The sequence below is a fragment of the Somniosus microcephalus genome, chromosome 23, assembly GCF_052327205.1.
Source record: "Somniosus microcephalus isolate GS21.2 chromosome 23, FLI_Smic_1.0, whole genome shotgun sequence".
Classification (NCBI taxonomy): domain Eukaryota; kingdom Metazoa; phylum Chordata; class Chondrichthyes; order Squaliformes; family Somniosidae; genus Somniosus; species Somniosus microcephalus.
In genome coordinates this window covers 35072696-35086332 of record NC_141009.1, presented here as the reverse complement: position 1 = coordinate 35086332, position 13637 = coordinate 35072696, and the positions used below count along the sequence as shown (strand labels likewise).

The 13637-nt window shown below is 44.4% G+C and overlaps 1 protein-coding gene across 1 annotated transcript in view; it reads right to left on the bottom strand.

Annotated features, from left to right (window-relative positions):
• Positions 1–13637, bottom strand: part of akna (AT-hook transcription factor) — a 181089-nt gene that overhangs the window by 100384 nt on the left and 67068 nt on the right. The window contains exon 3 of the mRNA XM_085965770.1: positions 6326–6840. Within this exon, the coding sequence (XP_085821896.1) occupies positions 6326–6680 (355 nt within the window). The 5' untranslated portion in view covers positions 6681–6840. The remainder of the gene's footprint in view (positions 1–6325; positions 6841–13637) is intronic.

Sequence of the window (13637 nt, the reverse complement as noted above, 5' to 3'; positions counted from 1 at the left end):
ACCAATCAATCAAACACAAATAGCCCTATCATGGATTCTATCCCATTTATTTAATCTCGACAAAAATGTCCTGCAATATTTCCCCCTGACCTGACAAAGACTCTACAATACAAAAACAAAATACTGCGGATGCTGGAAATCAGAAATAAAAGGAGAAAATGCTGGAAATACTCAGCAGGTCAGGCAGCATCTGTGGAGAGAGAAACAGAGTTAACGTTTCAGGTCAATGACCCCTTGTCAGAACTGACGAAGGGTCATCAACCTGAAACCTTAACTCTGTTTCTCGCTCCGCAGATGCTGCCTGACCTGCTGAGTATTTCAAAGACTCTACAATATCTGCCTGCACTTACACCTCAGTTGTTTAAGCCTAGCAGGTTGATTTCCACACTGGACAGTTCGAAACACAGAAGGCATTGTGTTGCAGATAGCATAGGGCCATGTGCCTGTCCTTATCCTTCTCACTTTCAGTTCCAACACTGATCAGCGATTTATCCAGCTCTTTTTTTGAATTAACTGTTTTTGTGAGGGATCGGTCGAAATACATGTGAACGGGTTATCAGCTGAAAAAGCTCAATCTGTGGTATCTGTGGAGTTTAAAGTGTTACTGCTGAGGAACTAACTGTTCATGACACTTTGTAAATCAGATGATCAGGAACAATTTGCCTTCTTTAAGGAATAGTTTCCCAGATGCAATGTGAAAAAAATGAGAAGGCGGTTTTCAGTTCAAAGCAGCCAGGACTCAGTCAACTGAAGGAAAGTCTGGTTCTGTGCTGCTGGCAATATTTTCATTAACTAAATTAATTTTAATTCCAATAGTTAATTGCTATTGTGCTTTAAATTGGTATATAAGAATTTGAGCTAAATCTTCAATCTGCTCTTATCATGTCTGTACTCCTCCATTTACTTCAAGAGCTTTCCTTTGTTGTCGTATTCATATGAAGATTTGTAATTTATCTGCGAGCACATTTTATTCCTAGTTCGGTTCAGCATTCATCTATTGAATGGTACGTAATGATCACTCAGCAGAGGGGTTTTGAGAGGTTTTCAAAACACAAATTAACTTTCAGTGCCCAGATCTCTCACCTTGATCCTGATCAATTCAAATAGCACCATAACTCTTATGATGTAAATGTTTTATTGAGGTGTGTTAAACTGATAGCAAATACAACAACAACAACTTGAATTTATATAGCGCCTTTAACATAGTAAAACGTCCCAAGGTGCTTCACAGGAGCATTACCAAACAAAGTTTGACACTGAGCCAGACAAGAAGATATGAGGGTAGATAAGTGGTAGGCTTGAAGGAGCATCTTAAAAAGGAGGAAAGAGAGGTAGAGAAGTAAAGAGGTGGAGAGGTTTAGGGAGGGAATTCCAGAGCTTTAGGGCCTTGGCAGCTGAAGGCACAGCCACCAATGGTGGAACGATTAAAATCGGGGATGCTCAAGAGGCCAGAATTGAAGGAGCGCAGATATCTCAGAGGCTTGTAGGAGGTTAGAGATAGGGAGGGCTGAGACCATGCAGGGATTTGAAAACAAGGGTATCAGAATACATCATGAGCACTTCCGGTTGCTCCAGGCAAACCATGAAGGAAGCTGGCTAGTTCAGTCGGATTTCTGTTATTGGGTTTACTGCCAAAAATTATCAGCCGAATGATTTTTTCTTGATGTGCTTTTGGACTCGGTTTTCTGTTCTATATTGTAATCTGTCACTAGGCTCTAATTTAGGCCATCCTAATAATGACCGATCCTTTTCACTGGACCAAAAATCATCCTTTTCTTTAGCTTTAGTAGGATTTTGAAAAAAAAAATCTAGCAGTTTTCAGAATGTACTGTCCTTCACCCAGGCTTGCAGTCTCAAGCCCCTAGTTGGCAGATTGCTTGGCCTTCTGTAACTGAAAGGTGTGAAGTCAAGCGGAATGGCTCCAGAATATAGTCCCGGCTGGCCAGAAACAGCAACAGAAAGTTGGTCCATTTGTACCATTTTTTAATTAAATCAATTCTGTGTTATCACAACTGATTCTGACATCTGTTCAAACTGATTAACTGTTGACAGAGAATACCCGGAGGGTCACTCTGCTCGTCCATCCAAAGCTCGATAGCAAATTAGACCAGGGGAAAAAAGTGCCTGCAGGGCTACATAGATTTAAAAAAAATACACTTTATATCCATATAAAATAAACTAAATGCTTCTAGCATAGTATGAATCCATCTAAACATTTGGACTGAGACCTTGTTTATTTTAATGTCATCAATGTATGCACAAACTGCGCAATGACATTGATGCACATCAGTGAAGCATTTTAGATTCTCATGGTTGGCACCTTTTGAGGTTGAATACATGGGAAATGAAGGTTTCACTGGGAGACTTTCCTCAGAAAGGCGGCAAATTGTTGCTGGTCATCCAATTAAAATGGTGTAATGAACAGTTCCTCGAGGGTTTTTATGGGTAAAGGCATGCTCTGGTCTATGCCGAGACAACTGTCATCTTACTAAGGTGGAGGAAAGTTCTTTAAAAAACACACAGCCAAGGTTACCATTCCTGTTGGTTATCAAGTGACATCATAAATCAAGAATAGGTTGTGAACTTGAGCACTATGCCAACCGTTCTCATGGACACGGGAGGGAAATGTGCATTATCTGTGCAGGTCCACACCATGGATCTAATAAGGTAGGTCAGGCGGGATATTTGTTTATCCAAGAACGTCTAATCTCTAGAGGTCAAGTCAAATCTCAGCCTTCTTAAATTCTGATCTCAGCCAAATTCCTTCAGAAGAAACAAATTTGCCACAATTCAGAGGTCACTAAAATACTCAGTAAATATGACTATGTCATATTTACAACAACAACAGGACACTGAAGACATGGAGCCAGGATATCATTACTGTACCCACCATCTTTCTACTTAGCTGCTTGAATCCACTATTTGAATTATGAAAATTGGACATGGACTCTTGATTTTAACCCTACTCGCCCAGCGGAAATCTTATGGGCAAGGTAGTTAAAATCGTCCGGGTAACTTACCCATTCCCCGACGAAGGGTCATCGACCTGAAACGTTAACCCGGTTTCTCTCTCCACAGATGCTGCCTGACCAGCTGAGTGTTTCCAGCATTTTCTGTTTTTATTTCAGATTTCCAGCATCTGCAGTATTTTGCTTTTTGTTTTATTGTCCAATTGTGCTTGTCTGGCACTTTTATTGGTCAAACCCAAAATATAAATAACCTGAATAAGGCCAGAAATACTGATGTGCAATAAAATAAAACCCAGAATAGATCAGGATTCTCCATGAATCCTGCAGGGCATCTCCTCATCACTCAGACTTCAGACCACACTGGCAGAATCCTATCATGCTTGTATTAGCTGCAAATCAGATTTAACACACTAATGCAGCTACTGTACTTAATGTGTTCCAAAAGCTTAATGTTTTGTTCCCTGCAGTCCAAATGCAGAATTTTACAACAAAATGCCACGTTTTTAATCTCTGAATGAATTTACACAGCCAATTTCAAACAGTGCAGTACTGAGGCTTTGCATGTTCACTGCTTTTTATCTCCTGTCTCAGGTTTTAAGAGTATCGATTGTTCCATCAGACCTGGACTTCTATTTCTATAAATAGTTCCAGAAATTGTTGGATAACAATTTCAGTTAAAACGAGAGTTCTGTTTCTAGTGTCGCCACTTTCACCATATTGGCCAGAAGCTACACCTGTATGCAGTCTAGGAGAGGCAACCCGCACTTTTATTCCATTTAGCAACAGCTGTTAGCAACTGGCAGCACAGTGGTGTAACACTCTGTTATACGGAGTAGTTAAGATACAGGTCCAAGCACGAAAGTCTGCAAATGATGAGTTTCCAATCCTTGCTGGCCAAGAGCAGAGACATTTTCAGAAAAGGACGGAAGGAAAAATTGGTGATGGGGAAGGGAGAAGTAAAGGAAAAGTCAAGCTGGCCTTCTGTGCCACACCATACAGTGGTAACTTAATAAGGATTGAGGGCAACACTCGTGCATGGATGTCACTTTTATTTGCTGAATAACGATTATATGTCTAGCATGCATCTTGCTATTCCACATTAAATGGTCATTTTTGGTCAGTAGAGGATTACATAAAATACAAAACTTGGGTATAAATCTGTTGTTTTATTAAGAGCACTTAAAACAAACATACTCACGCACAATAAATAGCTAATTTGAATAGTTATCAATACAACACAAACATTTTTCTGCCCTTTTTTGTGTCAATTTAAATTATGATAGTTAAGCAATTGTGGCAGAATGAACTCTTGGCAAATTCAGCTGGATTGAACTAGGTTTCCTTTAATGACTGGACTTTGGGCTTGAGAAATCCCCCTGGCCAGCTGTCTAAGCTTTTTCTGGGATTTCTTAACAACTAATAACAACCAACAACTCTTAACCCACTCCAGAGACTGGAGCACAAAAATCTAGGCTGACACTCCAGTGCAGTATTGAGGGAGTGTTGCACAGTCGAAGGTGCCGTCTTTTAGATGAGACGTTAAACCCCGGCCTAGAAATTCACTAGCCTTAGCGCCGCTTTTGAGGCGCTAGAGGGACTAGCGCCAGAGTTATGGCCAGTTGAAAAATTCCCTGGGGCCCTAAAGCGGCGTTGCACCGGTAGCGCTGCGCCGGCACCGATCACGTCATCGGTGTGCGCAGCGTCCCGGTTGCCATGCCGACAGGCCCCAGCGCCGAAATTCAGTTGCGGCCGCCTCGCCCGTGGCAGCCGCAACTAAGACTCTGGCAACAGAGTCCAACATGTGTTTGCGCCGGCGCATTAAAGGCCCCGCGGCGGCCGGCCGCTTTCCCGCCGGCCGCCTGCCCGCAGCTCCCTCCCCAGACTTCTCCCCCCCCCCCCCCCCGGAACAGATGCAAGCCCGGCACTTGTCCGAGGTGCCGGGCTCATTTTTAAACAGATTTGCGCGGGCCGCGGCCGGGTGCAGGCAGCTCCTCCTTAACGGAAGGAGGAGGCCTGCACTTCCCCAGCCTGCCGCACCGCATCGGGTGCCGCAGCGCCGGAATTGCGGTGCTAAACGGCAGTTAGCGCCCTTTTCCAGGCGCTAAGACCCTTCAGTAGCGCCGACAGCCGTTTGGGCGCGGCGCTACTGAATTTTTGGCGCGCGCAGGGGGACTTAGCGCCGGCACTAACTTCCGGCGCTAAAGCCCTGGCTAAGCCAAAGCCCAATTTCTAGGCCCCCGTCTGCTTAGGTGGATGCAAAAGATCCCACGGCACTATTTCGAAGAAGAGCAGGGGAGTTATCTCCCCGGTGTCCTGGCCAATATTTATCCCTCAATCAACATCACTAAAAAGGATTCTGGTTATTATCACATTGCTGTTTGCTGTTTGTGGGAGCTTGCTGTGCGCAAATTGGCTGCCGCATTTCCTACATTATGCGAGCTTGCTGTGTGCAAATTGGCTGCGTTTCCTACATTACAATAAATACTACACTTTAAAAGTGCTTCATTGACTGTAAAGCGCTTTGGAATGTCCTGAGGTTGTGAAAGGCGCTATATAAAAATGCAAGTCTTCAAGCCTTTCTTTATAATCAATAAACACCACAGGTTCAGACACTCCTGGTAATAGTCAGTTAAAAACTGCGGAGGCAATTTCTTTACTGGGGCTTTCAGAATAAACAAACACTTCCATTCCCAAACCCATGCAACATTCAGTGTCAACTGAAACATTGTAAAACCAAAAACCACTAAAACAGGCATTTTTAAACCCTCGGTCTTCTACACCTTTGTGTTCGAGAGAACAGCAACAGCAGCCATTCCCATCTGCTTCACTTCCCACCCCCCTGCAGGCCATGCGTGCTCTGCCCGTCTAGTCTTCGGTTTTGTGACATTATCTCAACTGACTCTGTGCAAAGATTTCAGGTCATGCGCCAAACCTCAGCTTTCCATTTCTTTAATTGTCTTAATTTTAATCACGGATGAAGTGTTATCTTATTTAGCACGTGCACATGTTTGTTGCAAGGACATTTTTTAAAAAGTACATTGCCTAGAAATTACATTTAACGATATTAGCATACGAACACTTGAATTATTAGGGAGTTCCACTGTCCACTACTTTCAGAAATGTTAACTCAATTAATCGGATTCTGCACACTATTTGATTGAAACCCCAAAAAAGAAAAACATGTTATTCTCCAGGCTTCAACCTCCCTTAAGTAAACACTAATTCAATCAGTGCCTCTCTGGCCTGGCCTGCCCCCTGTGATTAGATGAGACCATTCACTGTAATAAGCTTTAAGTGCAGGCTAACAGCTGCAACATAGACTATTTTAGAAATGTGTATAGCAGTGAATTACTTACAAATCAAATGGCTGAGACTTGCATCCTCCTCTGCAGATATGGACAGGAGGACAGGGTCTGAATCCTGGAATTCACTGATATTAAAGCTCTCATCATCTACAGACTCTTGGAGGGGGACCAGGCCACTCAATTTATTGTAATCATGCAACTCCTTGAGCCCCGACATCTCTCCATCTTCCTCCACAGTTTCCAAGCTGTCCTCCAATCTCGGATGGTACTGCAGATAATATTCATTGATTTCATCCATTCCGATGATCCCATTCTCATCCATCTGATTGAAAAAGTCTTCATCCTGTTCTTCCAAATCCTCATCAGGATCCAGGTCTGCATCTACCTGTGTTTCGGCGACTGCCATAATTTTTCTTTGGCTTAATGTGCTACACAGTGACAGCAGACGAACTGCAAGGGCTAAGGGCTGAGTGAATGCGTGGTTTCATTGTGTCTCCGATTAAGCTTACCAAGGGCTTCACTCTTCACTCGTTTTGCTGCCTCTTTTAGTAATTCTGCACGCTCGTCTGCAAAAAATGAAAAAAAATAATAGAATATTTCAAGTCATACCAGCAAAAGTAGGCAACCCGACAAAGACTGATCTATTTTGTCAGCTTGTCACTTATGGTTAAGTTAACTGAGCATGCACGTGCATCAGCAGATAGATGTATGGTGATTCCCAGCTATCTGTGTCCCAAATTGACACAGCTACTGTTTATCCACAACACATGTAAAAATTAAGAGATGCATACCATGCGGCACCTCCCCTCCTCTCTCTCTGTATGGCATACAACAGTCTCAGGAACAGTGGGGGTGAAATTGGACATGGGCGCAGACGCAAAGCGGGCACCTGTTATACACTCCACCCTATATTTAGACCCATTGACCTCAATAGTATTGCATATCAGGCGTGTGGTTTAACGGTTGGCAAATGCGATTCCACCAGTTTTGTATCCCGCCCATGTTCAATTTCACCTCCAATATATTTATGCTGCACTTTCACACTGAAATGATATCAAACATACTTTCCAGATAGTGTGCGCCTTGTGTGGTGTAATCAAGGACAGGTTTGTAGAGGAAAGTCGGATATATTTTGCTTGTTGCAAATTCAATCATACATAAAGTTATTTCTATTTAACATGCACAAATGACTCAGTCTAAAATGAGATAATTGGAAGCTGTATGTCGTTACCTACTGTGAAAAAGTTTATATATACACAGTATACATACAGTACACTTAACTATAAATGCCACCAGTACTAAATTCAGGCAGTAATTGGAGAGTAATGTACACATACAAAATTGTTTCACCATGGAAACATATAATACCATATCTTTGTGAAATGTCTGCCTTTGTGAAGATTGTGCTCAGACTGTATTTAACATAATTTAAAAGGGGCAGGATCTGTCTTCAAGAACAAAAGCTCCAGTGTGCAGAGACGTTCCTTGTGGTGATAAGGCTGTCTCAGCTAATGTGCAAAAAACACAATATAATCATTCAGAACTTCCAAATATATTACTATAATAAAGATTATGACAGACTTCACTGCCACTGCCAAGTTGGATACCCTCAAATTAGCACAATGGAGATCACCTTGGAAGATATTTTCGTAAGATGATGCATCCCTTGAATGCAAACAGCATCCAAGCACACACAGCCATAGATACATTCTAACCCAATGCCAAAACTGGATGGAGATAGGGTTCAGTCAGAACAAAGGGTGGAATCATTGCTTGTTTTGCTGGGTTAACTGAAATCTTAACAATATTAACAATTAAAGCATCCACAAGTTAAGACACAGAAACAAGCAGGAGGAAAACATTTAATCTCTGATTAATAAACAGACCGAGTTTCTGGCTTACATTTTTGACATTTGTGTGCAGCCCTGTTGATAATCAGGCAGGTGCCAACCCATAGCATCAGGTGGCAAGATTTGCATCTCCTTAGGTGAGACAAAAGGCAGTTGCAAGGAACCAATTGCGTTTGAGCAGAAAAATCAAAGTGCAGAATTAGCTTTGTGTGAATTCGGTTTGATCTGTGTGGTTAAAGCTCTAGGGGGGAAAAATTCGGTTGATTGCGCCTGCTGGGAACAAAGCAACTAGCGCCCGGGCACGGCGCTGCTAACACCTCCCGCGAAATTCAGCGGGAGGTTAGCGGCGGCGGTAACCGTTAGCACTCCGCGTGCTGCGCCACCGGCAATGATGTCTTCACCGTGCACAGCTCCCCGGCTGCGATCTTTGGTAGCGCCCTCTGACTTACCGTGGGACGCTACTTCCGACAGGGTCAGGGGGGGCCTACCTGCGGCCGGGACGGCGATATTTGAAGGGGGGGTGCTGAGCTGCCATTTATCCTGCTGACTGCCTGCCAGCTCCTGCCCCCGTTGCTGTCCCCGGCCTCCTGTGAAGCCCCGCCGTGGGGTGCCGGCTGCGCTCCGTGAGCCCAGCACTCCTCGAGTGTTGGGCTCTTTTACCGGCACTCTGATCCCTGGTGGCCCAGCTGGGCCCCGGGTCGCACTGCGCTAGCCCCTCCCCTTTAATAAGGGGAGGGAGGCTTGCAGTATCGCGGCACAACGTGCCACCGCGCCACTTACAGCACCCCAAGAGGGAGGTGGGGCACTTCCGGTAGCACCCCGCCTCCCTCTTGGGACGCCACCAGTTCATTTCAAGTGCGGGGGCGCTAACTTTTTTGGGTTAGCGCCCCAGCGAAGTTAGTACCCCAAAGGGGGCGCGACCCAATTTTGCCCCCTAGACTTTCAGCAAAAAGGTCAACATAAATGTTTTGAGTAAAGCAGCAAGATTCAATGACATGTTGGGACAGAAAGGCATCTGAATCATTTTTAGTGCTTAGTGAACTACAACCCAAGGAAGCTGTATGTGAGGAAAGTACAATTCAGGGAGAATGAAATGCAGAGCATACAGTGATACAGCTCCACAGTGTTATAAACTACTAGTCGATCTCCCATGGCAGTGCAGGGTTGGAGGGCAGGTAGTAATTGCAGCTTCCACAACTTTAGAACGTGCTGAGTGACAGAACAAGATGACTGTAGTTTGAAAGGTTGGAGCAATCAGGTTATGCCCTCATTCTCCAGTCATTTGTGTTAAGCCTGTGTGTTATAGTGAGAATTACTACACAGACCACAAGAGTAAATTCAACAGGTCTTTACTGGTTGGAGGTCGGACTATACTGAATACAATATTATTACACTGTGCTTATATACCGGTGTGGTCACCATCGGTATTACGTATACAGCAGCCAAAGAAAGTAGTACCTTTCTTAAGGTGGACCAGGCTTAAGTTCTCTTAAGGTGGAACAGGTTACATACACCACAATTTGCATATATTTACCACTTTGGGGACAATCACATCTCCTATCTACCCCCACATCTGCCAAAATGCATTTTAGAAGGGGTGGCAATCTGACCTATCTGGGTCCTGTCCCAAATCCACCATTTTTGTCCCAAAAAGATTGTGGAATTTCAAAGCTCGTGTTTTTAGCTAAAGTCACAGTAGACATTATGATTAGCTTGGGAGATGAGGATGGTGAATTTGAGTTGAGAAATGTGAAATATCTAAATCTGAAAAGTGTGACAAACATGGCTACTTTAGAACAATTTAAAGAGAAAATATTGCAGGTACCAAAATGTGCATAAACAAGGTGGCGCACATGGTTGACTATAGTGCAGCACAGGAGTCATGTGTGGAACTAGAAAGCTTCCAATTTCAATTTGCGAATGTGGGAATTTTGGATTATTACAAATTACCCAAACTTGTCCGACATTTTGCGACCGATTCTGTTACATTTAAAAACATTTGTTTGTTTCTCCTTTCCCACGCGTTTGTGAGGAATTGATTTGCAGTCTCTCCATTCACATTGACCATCGATTTTTAAAAATTCTTCTTACATGTCAACGGCACTCTTATCAACATTAAAATTGAGTGAGTGTCACTTTTAGCTAAATTGTTGACTAATAGAAATCATGTGACCGTGGAGTCACACTTCAGCAATTTCACTGGTCAAAGATAATCAGGTGACTATTCCAAATGTGTTTTGGAACTAGCAATCTCTTTTTGCTAAGCACATGGACATTTGGTGTGGGGCATGTCCGAGCATTGGTAATCACATGACTATTTTGGTCCAATGCTGGTAAAGGTGGGGCGGGGGGGGGTGAGGGGGCTAGGTGGAGGACAGATTTTTGGCAGGTTATGGTTTATACAACAACAAAGACAATGTGCACATACTTACAAACGCACAACTCGTTACCTGTTAGACTTAACTCAATAAAGAACATCAGTGTTAATGTTATAAGCCCTCCTTCCCTTAATAAGACAATCCCATCCCTACCTTATGGAGCTAACCTGCCGCTGAGTGTTTTTTGGGGGTGGAGGGGGAGGTGGGATTGCTGCTCTTGTATCATTACTAGTCTTACTGTGACATCACTGGCTCTGTAATTGTGATGGAGCGGTAAAACATGATGCCAGTTTTTAAAAAAGGTTTGTTTTGTTAGACCACATCTTGAGTATTGTATGCAGTTTTGGTCGCCTTATCTGAGGAAGGATGTTCTTGCCATGGAAGGAGTGCAGCGAAGATTCACCAGGCTGATACCTGGGATGGCAGGAATGACATATGAGGAGAGATTGGGTCGATTGGGCTTATACTCGCTGGAGTTTAGAAGAATGAAAGGGGATCTCATTGAAACTTATAAAATTCTAACAGGACTAGACAGACTAGATGCTGGAAGGATGTTCCCGATGGTCGGGGAGTCCAGAACCAGGGGTCACAGTCTAAGGATAAGGGGTAAGCCATTTAGGACAGAGATGAGGAGGAATTTCTTCACCCAGAGAGTGGTGAACCTGTGGAATTCTCTACCACAGAAGGCAGTAGAGGCCAATTCATTAAATATATTCAAGAAGGAGTTGGATATATTTCTTAAGGCTAAAGGGATCAAGGGATATGGAGAGAAGGCAGGAACAGGGTACTGAATTTGGATGATCAGCCATGATCGCATTGAATGGCGGAGCAGGCTCGAGGGGCCGAATGCCCTACTCCTGCTCCTAGCTTCTATATTTCTATGTTTCTATGTTATACAAGAAGAGCGAAATACAATCTGGCAGCAGAGGCAACAGGAAAATGGGGATAGCGACAGTGGCGTGGCAGATCAAAGAGCTGGAGTGAGGTATAGCTCGTGACAGAATATAACTCCGGCTCAGCCTTAGGCCCGTGAGCAACGCTGCAGGAGAGACACTGATACAATTAAAATTCAGAGCATTGAACGTCTCGGTAGAAACCCACAAAGAGAACTTTTCATCAAAACACATCAACCAGAATAAACAATAAGCAAGAGAGCTGCTACAAGGTTGCCAAAGAAACAGAAATGCGCTCAGCACACTCATTTGTAAAATCACCTGACCATGCATATTCTATCGAAACCTGTGCACAAGTAATTAGCTGAAGAACAGGCCTAAGGCAGATCCCTGCAGACCAGGCAGCCAACTGGCGATGCGCAAGATGAACATTAGAGAGGGCGTTTAATCAGAGCCGTGAACGTGGTGCCAAACCACAAACAAGTACATGTTCCGACAGCAACAGTTATTTTCCTCCATTAGACATAATCCTTGAACCAAACCTGAAAGCCAAGGTTACCATGGGGGAGGTGGGCGGGCGGCGGGGGGCGGGGGGCGGAATTAATTCAAAAAAATGAGCCAATCTGATCTTTTGTCTGTTTTCCTTGGGTTGTGCTGATTTTACTTCAAGAATGAAAAGTGCAAACTGTACATATAATGGACTTTATATCTAAACAATGGTACTTGGCACATGAACATAAACCTCTTAAAATAATTCAAGTGATCATTTTACACGCTGGATTGACATACTGAGGCTGACAATCCATGGCCCCTTTGGTGCAGACCTGGTGTAACTCCGGCAGAAGTGTACGGGAATCGGAGCAAATTAGACTGTGTCCCAGACATAAAGGGGAATCCACAGACCTTGGAAGGGCCCGAGTCTCTCCCGCTCTGAACCAGGCCAGTGGCACAGGTGGGGGGGGGTGGGGGGGGGGGAGAATCCCGAGGCCGAGGCCGATGCAGGGCTTTCCCATGTTGGGAGTTCTCTGACTCAGAGCGCAGCACATTATCTGTAGCTGAGTACCAGGCCATCAATGGGGCCAGTGGGCCCCACCTCCGAGGTCAAGGCTTCTGCGATGGTGGTCTGGATTCCTGAAGAAGAAAAAAAAGTTAGCAATTGTTTTTTCTTATTTATTGAAGTGTGGACTGTTTACAAAGGGTGTGCTGGGGTCCTTCCTCAATTCCTTTCCCAACACTTTCCTGATTCCCCCCAAGCTGGGAACTCTTTCACTGGAATTTGTGCCCTCTTTGGTCGGGCGAGTGCCCTAGATGCGCCCCTAGTGGTGCAGGTGCCTGCCATTGCCATTTAAATTAAAGGGCCTCCTCTGACCCTGCCAACTTTGGCCACCAGTTACAATTATCCTAATTTTAAAAATCATTGTTTACAAAGGAAATCCCAGAATCCTCTTTCCTACTAGGAACTTGTTCCGTTGAGCTTCCTCTCCTGCCTCCTCTATCTTCACATTCAGTGGCAGGTACTCTCATGAATTTCTGTCTCCAAAATCGAAGCCCCCACCCATGGACTACCCCCTCCTCACCGCTTCAACCAGCTCTGACCCAACAACATTCTAAAGCAGTTACCTGACTGCCTCATGAGGCTCATCTTGTCCACCCTCATGAACTCCTCACCATTCAACTGGCCCTCCTCGGTCCGATGAACCCGCTCATCAAGAACTGTTACAACCCCTTTCAAAACGGTCATAATCATTCCGTCTCTTGGCCTACCCTTACCTTCTATCCAGAAACCGCCCCATCGCCAATCTCCCCTTCCGCGCTAAGGTTCTGGAACATGTCATCGTCAACCAAGTCCATGCCCAGCTCTGCCACCATGCCCGGTTTGAATCCCTTCAGTCTGCTTGCCATCCCACCCACAGCAGTAAGACTGCCCGCGTTAAAGGTACCAACAACATTCTGCGTGACTGTTACGCATTGTCCCTCGGTCTTTCTGCGGCGTTCAATGTGACCAACCACACCACCCTCCTCTGTGCTGCATGTTCATTGATTACATAGTGAAAAGTGTCTTCCACAGAATGCCATACACGGCACAAAGTACAACTGACACCCGGGAGGGATTACAAAGCAGTCTGGGGTTCAGAGGATAATAAATTTATAATTGGAAACAATTGCATGACAGTAACCTCATCAATAGGATGCCCTCAACCATGACAGCAAGATAAAGTGGCTCATAATAACTATCCTCTGA